At 41.2% G+C, this 17,999-nt stretch overlaps 1 protein-coding gene across 1 annotated transcript; it reads right to left on the reverse strand.

The window, feature by feature from the left end:
- Positions 1-357: 357 nt before the first annotated feature.
- Positions 358-7,857, reverse strand: trib1 (tribbles pseudokinase 1). The gene is made up of 3 exons (XM_058404751.1): positions 6,846-7,857; positions 5,552-5,844; positions 358-2,370 (listed from the first exon to the last, which is right to left on the reverse strand). The coding sequence occupies exons 1-3, from the start codon at positions 7,140-7,142 to the stop codon at positions 1,908-1,910; spliced, it is 1,053 nt and encodes a 350-aa protein (XP_058260734.1). The 5' UTR covers positions 7,143-7,857; the 3' UTR covers positions 358-1,907.
- Positions 7,858-17,999: the final 10,142 nt, after the last annotated feature.

Consider the following 17,999-nt stretch of genomic DNA (forward strand, 5'->3'; position numbering starts at 1 on the left):
TATACACAGGTTCACACCTGATCATGTGACTTCTGATAGTAAACGTTGCGCCAGAAGTCATTTCTAGTGATTAAAACAACAGCAATTTTTTTTTGTTGAAGATATTTTTTGCAAAGAATGTCAAATTTGACCTCCAACATTATTAGCTACCAATTCATCCATCCATCCATTGTCCATTTCCTAATTAGGGTCACGGGGATCTGCTGGAGCCTATCCCAACACACATTGGGCGAAAGGCACCCTGGACATCACAGGGCCGCTACCAATTCATTTATTCATCAATTTCCAGATTCTAACCTTTAAGGGGGTGTGAATACTTATGCAAGGCTTCTTGAGAGAACACTTGAAAAGTCAATGTGGAAAAAAAAGGTCATCTTTATTCAATCTGTTCACACATTTATAATGTACATATTTACACGTTTTTCACACATGAATATTTTCCGTTAGGGCCTCGTGGTTTTAACCTCGAGGTCGTGTCACAAAATACAGAATTCACAGTGCAATATGAACTTTGTGCACCCGTGTCAACACATGAACAGGTCGCTTTGCAACCTCACATTGTTATGAGCCCGGCACTTCGCCTCAGAGGTAACATACAGTACTTCCCGCAACAGAGGGGGAGGAAACATTAGAGCCTCCAAAAATAGGTTCTACCCTTTCAGCGGAGCTATTGTGGGTTTATTAGTCACCTTGGATTACAGTAGATCAAAAGAAAGAAAGAAAAAAAAAACAACAACCACATGTCATGCAGAATAATCTCATCTTAATCCACTTCTCTCTCAAGACTACGCTGTTGTTTGCTGTGCCCAAAGCACCATGTTGTCTAATTCAAGTACAGAAATGTTGCATTTGCTGACAGTATGGATATGATACTTATGTCCTTCAGTGTCCTTCAATATCCATTTAAATATTATGTAGTATAGAGTTGCTTACTGGCTACAGTTTAACATAACATTACATAACATTTTAACACATTTTAACACGTACGTGGGTCAAAGGTCATTACACGAAATGACCTGAGTTTGAGTCGTGTGAAAAGTAGATGGAATATGCTTTAGACAAGGGTTTATCCAACACTAGTAGTTGTAATGGTCAACTATTGCCCACAAAAGCTTTTACAGGCCCAGAGGTGAGAGACTGACCTTTTCTTTTCACTCCTTTTGCACCTTTTGGAGAGTTATGATGTCACACATTCACCTCAATTCATTCATTCAATTCATGCTCTTTTTAGTGCGGTTGTAGTCAAAGAGTGAGAGAGTGAGGTCCTCGGTATTGGACGGTGTGAGTAGAGCTACAGTTCAGGCTCATGTTCCCTTCCCCCTCTTTAATTAATACGTTTAGAGTCCTCAGGACTCGACTGAGGTTTGTCATCTTGATGACAGCCTTGTGTCTTCCCTGCCTCAGTGCTCTCTTCATACAGCATGATAAAGGAGGTCATTAGCACCAAAATCACTTCATTGTACACCAACCAGTGCGCATCGAGCCTCTTAACCTAACGCAGATGATACGGCACTTTGAGCGCACGCACAAGTGCATACACTTTAAAGAACCCATAAATTAACATTAACAAGTGTTCCCAAGTCTAAAATTTAAGGATCCATAAGGGTGTGTCAAACGGTTTTTGGTCCAAAATCCAAACCATTGAGGACTAACATTTGAGAGCCTGTAAATTATGGTTGTGCCCAAGTCTAAAATTTAAGAACCCGTAAGAGCACATCTGAGTTTTTGTCTCAAAGCCAAACCACTACGGAGGTCTCATCAGCCGAATAGCTGCTTGTCCCGCTCTAAATTAAAGAACCATTCAGTTTTTAATTTGAACCCTGGTGTAGTTTCGTCAGGAAAAGAGCTGCTCCAATTATAGAAACCTTCCAATTTTGGTCCAAATCAGAGCCATTGAGAAGTTTTTGTCAGCAGAAGAGATGCTCGTTCAACTCCACGTGCACGTGAGGCACTCTCTGCTCAGCCAAGCCAGCGTCTTGTTCATCCACATCGTGTTCGGAGCCACCGCGGAACCATGGGTGGAGGAGCACGTCGGCGGCGCTCAGCCTCTCACTGGGCTCCCTGCGCAGGAGGCTTCGTATGAGGCAGCGTGCCCGTGCGGAGAGGCCCTCGGGCAGGCCGTAGGCACCACGCCGTATCTTGGAGAAGAGCGTGGCTGGGTCTGAGTCATGGAACGGGTAGCGGCCTGCCAGCATTGTGTAGAGCATGACGCCTAGGCTCCAGGCATCCGCTCGCTTCCCTGAGTAGCTGCCTCCACCACTCAGAATTTCTGGACTGACATAAGCTGGGCAGCCGTGCGTGTCTGAAACGGAATCGTCCTCACCGCTCAGGATCCGACAGTCCTCCAGACCTCCTAGCTTCAAATGGGTCCTAAAACAAAACAACAAAGTTTATTATCAGTGTAGTTCTGGATAGTAAACTTTTAAGTTTGTCAAACATTAAAAATATCCCATTTTAACGTACTACTAACACAGAAGAGGAGCAACATGATGTCGAACGTCTGTAGTCAAACCAAAACACTGGTTAAACACCAGAGTTAAAGTGCCAGCACTGTCAGCATGGTGTGGGAATTCTGCCTCAGCAGCTCCTCAGCCTTTACTACATCTCTCGGGTTAATAATTGTTCTCAACTAGAGATGTTTTTGTAGCTGCAAGTGATGCATTTAAGGTGATGCTATTATGATTTTAATTGATTTAATTTTCCTAAATATGAGGAGTAGACCAGTTTGAACCACTGTGAACACGATAATGCAGTTATTAAGGATGAATGAATTTTGTTAATGGATCCCAAACTTTCAATAAAAAGTTACATTCCTATATACCTACATATTCCCTGATTTAACCCCTGCCTGACTTATCCCTGTACACAACCTATCCCTGTTACCCCATATGTTTTATTTTTCACTACATTGTCTGGGACAGTGTATTATTAGTATTCATTAGACATGCATTGGGAGAAATGGTGATCCAGGAGCTGAGGCTTTATTAGTCTATTGTTCAGAAGGTTATGATTTCAAATCTCAACAAACATCCATGAGCAAGACCCTTATATCCTGCCTCAAAGGCAAGTTGCTTTAAATAACAGCATCAACTGAACACTACTACTGTGCTGCAAACCTGCATTGATTGGTCAAGTTTGCTGAGTTGTTATGAGATTGCTTTTAGATGATATTTCTAAACTCTGCTTTCATGTGAACATTCCCATACAGTTTTCCGTCTCATTTGAATTTCCCAAGTCACATTGCGAAACAAACCATTATGGCAGCAGGTGGTTTTAGATCGTCGCATGAAATTTTATCGCTGCGATGTTAAAGTTTAACCTTCTTACCCCATCTAATACGTGATATTTCTGTGCATAAAATATCACGTACTGGGATGGGACAGAGTTGACAAATCTTTCCGTTTTTTTGCATTTCTCATCTTACCGCTGACGGATCACACTCACCTGTGCCTACTGTAGATATGTTAGAGATTCCGCGTCGGATTGGGCCGTGCTAAATATTTCACCTCGGATGATTCATTCTGAGTGCAAGTATTCAGTGTTTCCATCAGAACACCGTGTTCAGATTCCGTGTATTGAGCTAAACTCAATACAATGCACCACCATTTCAGATAGAGGAGTGTTTAAATCATGGCACCCTGGGACACATAGTTCTTCCCGCAGCCGGAGAAACAGAACAAGTGCAAAGCAAATCATTGAGTAATTATGGCCTTGTTTTAAACAAAGACATGCACAACAGTTTCCAAAGCACCCATTTACGCACACAGAGTAAACATTCTCTCTCTCTCTCTCTCTCTCTCTCTCTCTCTCTCTCTCATCAGTGCTTAACTATGCTCAGCCCTATTTCCAGAAGTAGCAGCAGGGTTTGATGATTTGTGTCTGCGTGTAAATGTGTGTGTTCGGTCTGCCCTCGGTGAAAGCCGAGCCGCCGCTCAGTGAATTATGTTTCATCACTGACTGTCAGACGTGCAGTCTGAGGGGTTTGCAGATGACACAACAGCATAGCGCCAGAGAGGTGGAGAGAGTGACTCATAGCTCTCTCTTTGTGTGTGTATATATGTGTGTGTGTGTGTGTGTGTAAGGGAGAGAACTCACTGTACAGAACTAACACTGCTGTGTCCTCGATGCTTGCTGCAGCTGGGGCTGTGCTCTCAGCATACATCTGCCCATGTTTAATTACCTGAAAATATCTGCTGCCAGATCGGTGACGCAGGAACAGCTGGCGTCTCGCTAAGATGCATTCCAAGATGGTGTTCGTGTGTAAGAGAGAGGGGTCATTTCTGTTATCCTGTCATCACCTATTTCAACCTTTCTTGCCTGGTTTTTTTTTTAACGTGTCTATTTGCTGAGGTATGTGCATCAAGCACAAGCAGACTGCACACAATGAACCTCCATGTGACTAAGAAAAAAAGAATCCATTATCAGCAAAATAAAAAATCATTTGTGTGTGTGTTTGTAATAAAAAAAACAAAAAACAAAAAACCATGCCAACAGGGAGGGAAAAAATATATGACGCCCAAATGTCAGCGTGCCCTGTCTGGGCTAATGAGCAAAGCTGGAAGCACAGTGTTGCAATGTTAGGTCTAATCTGGCTTCTGTATACCTTTTAACAAAAGAACCATGATCCTCCAGGTTCCTGAGTAGCAGGTTCTCCCTCTCCCCCTTGGAACAATGCTATGACCTATGAATCATCTATGCAAACTGGGTGACTATGGCATGCATGTCCGGATCTGATATTTTTTTGACCAAAAGGTCATATTTGAAAATGTTGTGCTCGAGAAATGACGAATGTCTGAGGGGAAGCTGAATTAGTTTTAGCTACAGGCGTATCGGAGTGGCTGCTGGTGTAAAAAGATAGATGGTCTATTTATACATGGCTGCACATTAGATTAAAGTACATTACTATTAATGCTTTGGCTACTGGAAGAAAAAAAAAGAAGTCATGATTGGCATGGAATTCCCAAAATGCTTTGAGCTACACTTTCCAGTCATTGTTCTGTTTCACTTGGGTATTTTTTTTCTTATATCTAATAGTCAGTGTGTTAGATAATGTCAGGTGTTTTCCCCTACGGTGTGTTGTGTGTGTTCTGCATTCCGTCTCACCTATTACGTTTGCAGTAAGTCTGAATAGCTTTCGAGCGTTATTCCTTGCTTTTCAGACGACAATCAAAGCAGTCCCATTTGTTTGGGTTTCATGTAGTTAATCCTGCCCACGTTTCAGCCAAATCGAATGTGTTTACAAGTGAAATGCGAGCCCTTGTTTGGTATGTTTGCAGGTCGACTTGCAAACTATTTGCAGTAATCGCATTCCCGGACTGATCTGCAGTTCCGAATTGTTATGTGCTTCCTCTTCTGTACAAATATGAGTGATATGGTTTACATCTGCTCAAAGACACCTGTGGTGTATGACAACGGCAGAAGGAAGTGAGAGCTGAGTGAAAACAGAACTGACACCTCTCTAAATAACAGATCTCACCTATCCTTGCACCTCTCTCACACACTCTCCGAGAGTGAGTGAGAGAGAGAGAGAGAGAGCTATACGTCTGCTTACCTTTTTTCATCCGCAAACACAAACTTGCGGAGCTTCAGGTCTCCCAGCACTATGCCATTCTGGTGGCAGTGGGCCACTGCGGAGGCTATCTGATAAAACAGCTTTGAGGCTTGCTCTTCAGGCAGACGCTTGCAGCTCTTCACAAAAGTATGCATGTCGCCGTAGTCCTTCTCTTGAAACACGTAGGCCTTGCGTTCGCCGAGGATGATGTCTTTGATCTGGCCGATATTCCTGTGTCTTGGCAGCACGCTGTAGGCTCTGATCTTCTCTTGGTACTGGCCCATTTCAAACACCTGCAGCATGCAGAATACGTTTTACATTTCGTGTTGTTTTGCTGTACATCACAATAACAAGCACTTCTCAATCTTGTTATTTGGCAAACAAACACTATGTTATTGAATTTCTTTTTGCATAATGCGAGATATATGTATTATTATTATTATTATTATTATTATTATTATTATTATTATCATCCTGTATTGATCCCACAGGCTGTTGTGTGACCAAATTCAGTGGTAATAAGAAAGGAAACTGTCTTGAATGATGGTGGGAGAGTTAAAAAATATATATATAATGAGAACACTGTTGCAAAGAATTCTGATCATCACACCACAAAATTTAGGACAGCCTAAAGCCTCTAGGAATATTGGCTAGATCGTGTATGCTCGGCTACTGGAAAAGAAACGCTGTCATTGAATAGCCCACAGCTCACATATTCATTCAGTCTGACCATCTGACTCACTGACTCAGTGCCCTGAAGAGCTCATACGCTCTTATTCAGCTTCATACTTATTCATCCACTTGGCGTGCTGCAGTCATTACTGCGATATTATCCCGTATTGATACCCCTGATATTGTAGAAGGCTGCTGTATGCAGATGTGCAGGAATAAATGCCGAACGATTTTTTTTTTTTTTTTACTGTGCACTCTGACCATCTTGCTCAATATCAGACGCTCCAGTTGAATGTTTCTGTGGTTGCTTTGATGACTCACGTTTTTTTCCATGACATGACAAACAAAACTACAGCAAATTCTTTGTATTATTTACCCACCGTTCACAATGTCTACGTTAAATATTGCTTTCCTAGGTGCAGCCTCTATGGACGATGATGCAGAGCTGAAATGTTTAGTAGACTGGTATGAATTGAATCATCAGTTGCAAATTAATATAAATCTTTTGTTCTAATTGTGCTAATGATTATGCGTTGATTTAATTACTTTGCGTTAGTAGAAGCGAGATTGTGTTAACAGTTTACACGGACGGTAAAACCGGACCTGCGCTGAGGTCGCATACCTTGCACACGAGCTCCTCGCCGGTGTCCATGTCCCACGCGCTGTGTGCGGCACTCGGGTCCACGGAGGGCAGGAGCAGGAACTGGCCGATGCGGGACGGCCCCGCTGCCGCGCACACCGACTCTGCGCTCCCGCTGCGCGGAGACAGTGGAGAGGCGGCTAGGAAAAGAGCCGTGTCTCCACCGATACACTCGCTCAGTCTCGGGCTTTTGGCTGCGGTCTCATCGCTGTCCACACGCTTGTGTCCGCGCCTTGGAGCGCGAGCGCACGACACGGGGCCGCTACGGCGAACCAGCATTGCGAGGACAACACAAACACACACACACAAAACCAAACAAAAACAAAAAAAAAGCGCACGAGGATTTTCACACCACCGGTCCGTGCTGAATGAGTCTATGGCATGTGTATTCTTACGCTCATCCTCTTCCCAAATCCTGCACTTCAACCAAATTTATTTGGGAAATTCAGTATCCCCCGGTTAACGTATCCATATTTTTTTTTATTTTTTTTTGTCAGACTGCTTGTAAATAGTCGTGTCTTGATGTTCCGCGTACGCACTGCCCTGCTCGTGAGCGCACTGGCACTGGAAAGGCTGGCTGGCGGAAAAGTCCCGCGGCTTTTTCTCCGAGCTTGCGCTTTGAAGCGCGCGACGCGCCGGGAACTCCGCCCGCCCGGTGACAGAGCGCGCGCCCGACGCCTACCGAGCAATCAGCGCGCGCCACACGTAGACTACGATTTTCTCCAAGGCGTCAAAAGCGTACGCTCACTTCGACAACCCCACAGCATCAAAGCCCAGAATGTAGATCTGCAATATTCACCAGGAAAAGAAAAGTCACCCCGTTGCAGGGGTGTACGGTTTAGCCTCCAAAATCGCTCAAATTGCACAACCCCGGGACTTCTTTAAAAAAAACTGCATTCGTGCATATTTTTATATTCCTCTTCGTGGAAGCACGTGTCGCTTCCAGGCAAAGATTAACTCGCTTTATTTCGAAATATCTGTTTTCCCTTTATTCATCAGCACCGGCGCAAGAGTTCGCTCAGTCACCGGGTGTGTTTGGAGTTATAGCACTGCACTCATGTTTGTGAGGCGTGCTCCAAGTCTATTTTAACTCCACCAGACATGCATGTTCTACTGATTTAGTGATGAAATGCTGCAGAAGTTTTTTAAAAGAATGTTGGACTAATCGCCATAAAAGGAAAAGGCTGGGATGTAGTGGGGATAAATGGTTTACTTTAGAAGATCCAGTGGATTAAATTACAGAGGAGCTGCTGAAGATGCTTTCTTGTGAAACATCACATAATTTCCCTATTCTCTGCAGTTGAGCTGAGCAAATATAGGCTACATTGTGTTCCTGCCCGAATTACAGATGTACACTGGTACATTTCTTCGCTCAGGGGTGATACCTTTAGTAAATAGATGTGCTTTTTGCCCCGTGAAGGTGCATGTGGTACTATTTAATTAGCTTCTAGAGTATTGCTTTAACGGTACATCAATGGTCCTTAATGTGCTTAAACAATTTTTTAAAGATGACAGATACCTCTTACAGTGACAGAACTACACACACTCTCGATGGCACCACCCCAGCAAAGGAAAAGTGCAGTGTCTTGTACCTTTATTTCTGAGTGTCTATAATGAACGCATTCACTTCCCAGAACAGTCTGTCTCTATCCTGGCCCTGGAGTCTTCCTGAGCTGAGCACATTTTGTTTCTCGATATTGTCCTATTTTTCTGCAACACACAATAAAAACCTGCAGCACGTGATAAAGTGCAGAAAAATAATTAGGAAATAATTGCAGTGTCCCTGTTTTTGTTACTAATACAGGAATGATTAACTGAACAAGCACCTGTGTGGTTGGACAGAAGAAGATTCTTGCTTTCAGGCCCAGCCTCTGGGGAATGCTGTGTTTTGCGCAGGCTGATTATAGCATCAAATCCATCAGAATCTAATTTGTTTGAGGTGATGTAGGTTTGCTTTATTGCCTGAAAACACTCCACCTGTGATTCCACAGGCAACACTGCAGTTCTCACAGGTGGAGCAGATAGCAATGCGAGTGCGAAGAATGCATTGACAACAGCTGTGAGCTATTTCCTCCATAATTCATCAAGGAACTCTGACCTTTGTGACTTCATTTGTGCTCTAAGAAATGGAAGGGAGGAAGGTTCTAAAATTGGAGCATACAACTGTCACCGGCAGCCTTCCACGAACACTTAACAGCAATCTGAAACAGCTGGTATGGAAATGAGGCGACAAGTTCAGGCATGGTGGGAATATTGGCGTAGAATACTAGTGTATTTTTAGTAAGTATGTTTTCTTTTTCATATAGATGACTCAGAATGTGATAAGTATGCGTTAGTCATGCCGTAATTCAGCCACAGGTTTTCCTTTTTTTTTTTCCCCTCTTCCTTCTTCTGTGTAAATTTCATGAGCAGTGTCGACTTCCTCTTTGCTGTGAAATAAAGGTTTTAGGAAAAAATATATATATATATTTGTAGGCTAGTTATTGGAGTTTGTGTGTGTTTCTGCAAACCTGCCTATTTGAGATCATTTCCATTTGTTCAAGGCTCTATTCCCCCTGTAATTAGTTGACTCACTCAATGCCTTCAGTAATGAGGGCACACTGATCATGCTTTCCACCGAACAACCAAGGCCTTGGCCATTGGAGCAGGTGTAAGTTATTCTCTGAAGGCAATTGCATGCTGAATGCCAGCTATGACTAATGCTGTAAGAAGCACACTAGCAGATCCGGCCTTGACGAGAGTGATGCATCATAATGATAGTGTTGCATTTTATCACAGGCACTGCTTTCAGAGAAAATGAAGAAATGGGGAAGTAATTGAAATGTTGAACATTCCACAATGCATCATGTGTAATGATAAACAATGCTTTTTTCTGTGGGAATGTCATGTGCTTGCCCTAACACTGTCATGCACAAGTGTTTTGATAACCCTGTATTTTTTATTTTTTTTTTGCCAGAACTGTTATAGTAGTTTAAGTATATCATAAAACAAATGCGGTCATATTTGTACTTGGGGAATTTGTACTTGGACTTGTCTCAGCCTCGGGCATTGGTCTTGCTAAATATGGACTTGGTCTCTCTCCGTAAAAAATAATATTTGTGTTAGGTTTTCTTTGTGTATCCACAAAGTTTTGACAAGAAATAAGTCATTCATCTAGATTTGGTCTGGAAAAAGATTTGATTGGTTTTTGGTTTTAATCTTGACTTGCTCACACCAGCTTACACCATCTTACAATAAAGACTCTATCTTTTTTTGTGATGCCAGTCCAAGTATTGGATGTGATAATGGCAGATTTGACAATCTAGTTGAAGATACCTTATTGTCCATTACAAAGTGCTGACACTCTAGGATCCATCTATAAATGTTAAACAAATATCTCACAGAAAGCATCATAGTTAAATAAAAGAATTCAAACTAAATGTATTATTTGCTTAGATTATGTCTACCATACAGGTCCATGTGCTTAGATTATGTCTACCATACAGGTCCATGTGCTTAGATTATGTCTACCATACAGGTCCATGTGCTTAGATTATGTCTACCATACAGGTCCATGTGCTTAGATTATGTCTACCATACAGGTCCATGTGAAAGAGTTGTTACTGTAAAAACAATAACTATTTGATGGATTATATTAATATTAACCTTTGATATGATTGCTACAGTCATTAATGAACACATTGTAATCAAACAGATTTAAGAATCAAGCAGTACAATATCATTAAACACTTAGATAATAGAAGTATGGCATCCAAGCCACAATGCTGATGATTGCAACTACGTACATCACAAAAGGAGTGGACTGCAAATATAAACATTAAAACAGACTACAGTAGACATATTCAGCTAGAGATGTATGCATGTATGTGTTCGGCTTTTGTTTACATAGAATTTTCTATACCTGGCTTTGAAATCTAGTTTATATATATAAAGTTTATAGTATATACAGTGGCATTCAGTAATGTCAAACTGAGCAACCAGTCTTGCTGAATTTCAGGCAAGTGAAGTGAAGCAATGATTAAGACTATGGACAGCTTCTCCATAGACAAGCTCTTTTTTTTCCCTCTGAGCTCCGTTAACTCAGACCAGACAGAACAGTTTGTTTTCCTCGGAGATGTCCGATATCATCATCAGGAGCTGAGCCATGACTTGAGAGCTTGTTCTGTCGGCGGAGGAAATGGTGGCAGATGTGCCTGCTTTGTGAGTCAATAAACCTACAGTTATTCAGCAAGCTTGGCCTCTGTTACTCACCAACTCCACCATGTGACACTGTGAGAGGAGTGTGGAATGTGGAGCCACTCTCAAAGTGTCAACTTTTGCTTTGGTGAGGTCAGAGAATGAGCAAAGACCATGTGGATTCCTTCTAGTAAGTGGCTAAGATAAGTACCTCCTTTGCACATGTCTGAACAATGGAAAAACAGACAGACAGACAGATAGACAGACAAAGAGACTGGTGGATAGATTTGGCCATATAGATAGGTAGATAAATAGATGCACACTCATGACTAGCAGGATAGATGGATGGATTGATATTTACTTTGGCCATATGGATGGATGGATGGGTGGATGAATATGTGATAGATTACCCTATGTAAAACCTATTGACCATACTGATAGATGAATTGATGGAAGCATGTGTGGATGGATGGATGGATGGATGAATAAATGATTGAATAGTCAGTGATAGATATATAGCATTATCAGTCGCTGGAATATGAATTCAAATTCCCAATCCAAACTCCCAGCCATGTATGCTGAAGAGGGCAGTTAGTGCTTTCCTTTTTCGTTCAGCTGTTTGGAAAGATGCAGTGTCTGTCTTTAAGTGTCTCAGAGGAGAAATATGCTAGCCTTTACCCTCCCCGGCTGGTAGATGTCACGTGATAAGGGATAACTGGTCCCACTAGTTGGTGGGAATATGCAAATTACAAAACATGTTTTGCTTCTCTAACACAAAACTAATTAAGAGTTTCTCACATTACCGAGCTTCAAACACTCAGCGTGAACCGAAACGAGTGACGGACACTCGGTGGTATTTGTTACACATAAACATCCTGGTTTGCATTTATGGCACAATGGTTGAGGTGAGCTCGGAACGGAAGCTTTTGTGCTAGTGTGTAGGCGGCAGTAATTAACAGAGCAGGAAACATACATTATTAATAGTAATGGAGTATAATAATGGGCTGCTGCGTGATCTGTCAAGCCCACCACCCAAAGCCCTTGGCATGTTGATGTACTCGCTGCTGAGCAATCAAGAGCACTCAGCTGAGCAAAGTCGTGATGCTGTCAAACAAGACCCAAGGTTGTACTTAAAGAACACAGCATAACATTGACCTTGTATTGTTTTATACATCGTAGGTCATGTTGACCATAAACACAAATGCACTGAGATAGCATTTAGGCTGTTTTTGCTGACACCCAAAACAAACCTGTTATGTAAATACCCTTTGGGATTGCAACATGCTTGAATAGCCAGCCATTTTTCCCACAGTGGGAAGAAAATGTGAAACTGAGAACCTGAACTAGTTGCCAGACTTTCTGTGATTGGATAATGCACGCTGGTCAGTGGTGAGATATGAAACTTACCAAACAAACAAAAACTGTGTTCATTCCCTCATCATCGATGAGTTCATTCGGGAATCTGTTGAATATTTTGGGCAGGTACAAAGAAAAAAAGTAATATAGTTCTACAGATATCTCTAGATAATAGTAGTTATGAACTGGAGCTATGTAGCTGAGGTTGAGGAACTGTCAAAGCAAGAATTCCCACACCATGCTGATGGCAGTATTTCCAGGGGCATAATGGTACATTATAAAAAAATAACAGAAAAACCAGCAACGTCCAGTTTAGACCGCGATCACTTTGGGTTTAAATCCAAATACAAACATATCTAGATATTTGGAGCACTAAACAGATTCCGACAGTAGCGTTATATTACAGCCCTAATGGACACTGAAGTTCTATAGCTGTCTCAAGAGTGGAAAAACAGAACAGATATAACGTACAGTCCAGCTGGAAGCTTTGCAGGTCTGTTGTCAGTCTCTGGACAGCAGTGGCAGACAAGCACTTTAACACCTTGCATGAACTCTAAAGATTTACTATCGTTATACACACGTTCAGTTTCCTTGCGCACGGCGGGACTGTAACAAAAACAGACAAGCTGCTTGTGCGCTGTTTGATGGGTCGCTCTGGATTTTGGAGCTGATTTAGGAGACATTCCTCCAGTCTTTCTCTTCTCTCTTATAGTATCCTTACCTCACACAAGAGCTTTTAACATAAGCCAGATGACTCCACTGGAATAAAGTCAAGGAAGGAAAATTATCTTCTCGTTTTTCAGGAGTAAATATTTTCTCCGGTTGGAAGGTAACTGGAAACAGCCGGAGCTGGATGAGGAGAAGAAACAAAGCTCCTGCTGTTTTTTTCTCACCCTTTCTTGGTGAGAGAAAATTACATACAAAACCAGCTTCTGCAATACTCATGATGAAAGAATGGAGGAAGAATAAAAGACCACCCTGCTTGTCTTGGGTTCTGCCTCAATAGGAACGGACCTTTGGATCTAATTGGTATAAAGAGAAGGTTTAGAGGATTTAAATAAGTGAGCTGTGTTCTTGAGATTTCACAGTGCCGAAAAAGTAGGTTGTCGGTATTGTCCATTATTATCAGTGTGATGGCTCATAGTCTATCCCTGTCTATTCACTGTCCTGTTTCTACTCACGCTCACACAAAGAGTCTTAAGAGATTCCTGCAGCAAGAGGCATGTAGCAAACCAGACTGATTCCCTCCAGATGTTCCTTTACATCCTGATTCACCCAAACATACACTCAGATTAAGGACAGGAGAACACAGAGCAGAGCAGCATGCTCTTCATCAGGCTCCTCAAAACACCTCTCATCTCCTTTAGTGCTGGTGCCACCAGATGTCCCGTTATATCCTCTGCTACCCAAACATGCACTTAGAGGCAATCCGTTCCTTCCGTAAGTCTGGAAGTGCACTACCTGTTCCTCATCTACATCGCAGATTCAACAAATAACATTGAACAGTTGTGCATGAACAGAGTTGTATACATGTGGTAGTGATGGAAATAAATACAAATACATTATTAGGATAACAGATAATGTATAGTACACAGATAGAAATAGCATTGGGATGATTGTGTTTAAATCAGTGGATTTTGTGGCTTTTTGTGCTGTTTGCTGGAAAACTACTTGAACTGGGAAAATTTGAAGCACAGGATTTTTCATTTAAACTTCGACCAGTAAAGACGCATATGTGAGTCCTTTCTATGACGAATTTTTAATGACTTTTCAATGCTGTACTCATGTTCAACACATGTGAATAAAAGAGAGTTTTAGTAGAATGTGAATCGCTTGGAAAAATCCTCTGAGTTCGTTTGATTTTTATACTGATCTCAGCGATCACAAACTCACGTATTATTAGAAAGCTTGACTTAAAGTTCTACATGGCATCTGCTTTTTAAGGTCCAATAAAAGGTGGGAAGTTGTGTAAAGGGGTGGGAAGGTTTTTACTTTATTGTGAAAGTGAGTGAATGATCAGATCTAACGCTTGCAGCGCAAAGACACTACATTTATTACCATGTATATAGACATGGTCTTAGTAACTTACTAATCAGGGTTGTGGCAGTTCAAAATATGAATAACTGCATAACAGTCCCCAATGTTTCTGGGGTGTAGAGTTAATATTTATTTTTAAAACTTCAGCGAGAATCAAGGGGAAGGTGTACAAGACAGTGGTGAGACCGGCCATGCTGTATGGTTTAGAGGCAGTGTCACTGAGGAAGAGACAGGAGTCAGAGCTGGAGGTAGCAGAGCTGAAGATGTTGAGGTTCTCTTTGGGAGTGGACAGGATTAGGAACGAGTACATCAGAGGGACGGCTCATGTTGGACGTTTGGGGGACAAAGTTAGGGAGGACAGATTAAGATGGTTTGAACATGTTCAGAGGAGGGAGAGTGAGTATATCAGTAGGAGAATGTTGGACATGGAGCTGCCAGGCAGGAGGCAAAGAGGAAGGCCAAAGAGGAGGTATATGGATGTAATAAATGAGGATATGAAGCTAGTGGGTGCAAGTGTTGAGGATGCAGAAGATAGGGATAGGTGGAGAGAGATGATTCGCTGTGGAGACCCCTGAAGGGAAAAGCTGAAAGAAGAAGAAGACTTCAGACTGTATACAGATCTAGAGAGCTCTAGATAATAAATAATGGCATTGCTTTATAACCTTGTCACATGGAGAACTGACCAAAAAAGCTGTCTATTGAATGAAGGGACTTTATATCATAAGGTCTATGACCAAGCTTTATTTAAACTCTAATTTATGTGCAGATAGTAAAGCATGGTACAATGCAACAACAAAAACCCCAACAACCACACATTAAATCTCATATTCATGTCTTATATTGTGTCCATGATGTATGAAATTCTTTATAGTAGATGAATCATAGCACTGAATGAAAAAGGGAATAGTTAGTTATAGTTTTATGGGTTTTTACTACATGTGCATAGGTCAAATTTGGAAATTACGATAATTACCGAAGCTTTATGACAATCATGATATTGCTGGATTGTTCCCTTTTTTTTTTTTGTTAGTTTAATTGCTTAGCAATGTTTTCCATGTAGTTACCATGTAAACAGTTAACCTGTTTAAGACAACCTAGCTAAATTTAATCATGCTATTATATAGTATTTAGTAAACATACACCAACCAGGCATAACTTTATAACCACCTGTCTAATATTGTGTTGGTCCCCCTTTTTGCTGCCAAAACAGCCCTGACCCATCATGCACTGTGTATTCTGACCCCTTTCTATCAGAACCAGCATTAACTTCTTCAGCAGTTTGAGCAACAGTAGCTCGTCTGTTGGATCAGATCACACGGGTCAGCCTTCACTCCCCACGTCCATCATTGAGCCTTGGCCGTCCATGACCCTGTCGCCGGTTCACTACTGTTCCTTCCTTGGACCACTTTTGATAGATACTGACCACTGCAGACCGGGAACACCCCACAAGAGCTGCAGTTTTGGAGATGCTCTGATCCAGTGGTCTAGCCATCACAATTTGGCCCTTCGTCAAACTCGCTCAAATCCTTACGCTTGTCCATTTTTCCTGCTTCTAACACATCAACTTTGAGGACAAAATGTTCACCTGCTGCCTAATATATCCCACCCACTAACAGGTGCCATGATGAGGAGATCATCAGTGTTACTCACTTGAGGCATCTCAGAGAGCAGAAATGGGTTTCATATCACAATTTACTTTGAAGATTTTTGAAAACAACTGTTTGTTTTTCTATGACTACACTTCACCTAGTCTGCTCCATAAAAACAGAAATTCTTTTGAAAAACTATAAATTCTTAAAGCTGTGTTTCTACATTCATGTGAGCCATTAACCAACACTGTGGAGTGTGACGTGACAAAGAAATTCAGTGCTGAACACGGACACAACTAATACACTCCATGTTTTGGAGTTAATGAGCTTCACAAGCGATGACACTACAACAAAGGGTATTACAGTAAAAAGGAAGTCTTTTAGGAAGATAGTGGAGGTGTGGTCTACCTCCAAATCATAGCTACTGCATTATAAACAAGCAGCAGTGCAGGGCAATGTAATAGAAGATTTAAGAAAATTTCATATTGTATTGGTTTACTCATATTTGGATTCAACACTTGGTTGGTTGCTATGTAATTTCGGTGGGAACTCCAGTGTTCTCTTTAATCACTGTTATTCACCCATGAGCAACTCTCTCACACACACAAAACATCCCAAACAATTACTCACCGCAGTGAAAATGAAAGATAATTGGACATAAGAAGGAAACACCTTTGGTCTTAAATCATTAAAACTGAAAGCTTTTACTACTTGACAGCTTTATTTTCAGTCGAGACGTCCTTCCGATTTCATTAAAACTCAAACATGAATGAAATATGGCTTCTTTCAGACGTACACACTCATTAAAAGAAAACATTCTTGTTCACCCACAGACTACAGGCGCTGGAAGGACATTTCTACATATGAAATCTGCAGCATTTGTAAAGCAGCTCTGTCTGATGGGAACTTTTAGCTGTGTGTTGGTTACAAAACAAAGGCAGAATGACGGCGTGACTCAGAAAGAAAATCTGTTTACTGGAATTTCCATCCTAAATGAATAGATCGCTTCATTTTTGCCTGGACAATAAGCCAGAGCATTTATTTCATTTTCTTGCAGACCAGACAGTAATAAGCTAAGGGTTTGGGTATGAATAAAAGATCTTGAAGCATAAACATCGCTAAGGGTTTAAAGGACAGAATGTCAGATGAAATGTATATTAGGGATAATTCTGCATAGGTGTCGATGCTTTTTCATGCATAGACCTTTTTTTATGGGGAGATTAAAAGTAATTTCCTGGCTCTGATGAATCTGTATTTTTTAATTGTTTAATAATAATGACACAAAATGAGTATGATAATGGTTAGAGAGTAAAATGTACAATAAAACATTTTTAAAAAATTATCTCCATAATGAATGTGTGAAATTGAAGTCTTCGTTGTTAATCTAAAATAAAAAAATAATAATAATAATAATAAAGATGAAAATTAATATTCTGAATGATCAGTTCAGTTAAACCACTGGAGGCCTAAAGAATGACAAGAATACATGCAGATACCAAGAAATAGAAGTGACAAAATACAAATAAGTGGCAGCTCATTGGTCAGTTTATAGTACAGTTTGTAACGAGCAATCTGATGTTAAACAGTGTAGATTTTTATCATTCATTTAAAAGAATGTCAGCTGTCCAAAGTGCTACACAACGCGCCATCCTCATACCACTGACATTATCAGCAATCCGCATACTTATGCAATCAGCCAATCCACCACAACAGTATAATGCACAGACGCAGGCCCGAGCTCTAATCCTAACAGCTGCATTCAAAATGTGATCTCAGGGACTTTACCTGTAGCGTGATTGTTTCTACTAGATCTCTTGGTATTTTCACACGCAACAGTCTCTAGAGTTTATACAGTATGGTGGAAAAATTTTGTGAAAATGATGTTTGTGATAAGAAAGAGATCAGTGAAGATCAGCCAGAAAGGCATCTCCGAATGCAAAACATGGCCTGGTTTTGGCACAGCTTGTGAAAAGATCTT

The sequence above is a fragment of the Hemibagrus wyckioides genome, linkage group LG12 (genome assembly GCF_019097595.1).
Source record: "Hemibagrus wyckioides isolate EC202008001 linkage group LG12, SWU_Hwy_1.0, whole genome shotgun sequence".
NCBI lineage: Eukaryota > Metazoa > Chordata > Actinopteri > Siluriformes > Bagridae > Hemibagrus > Hemibagrus wyckioides.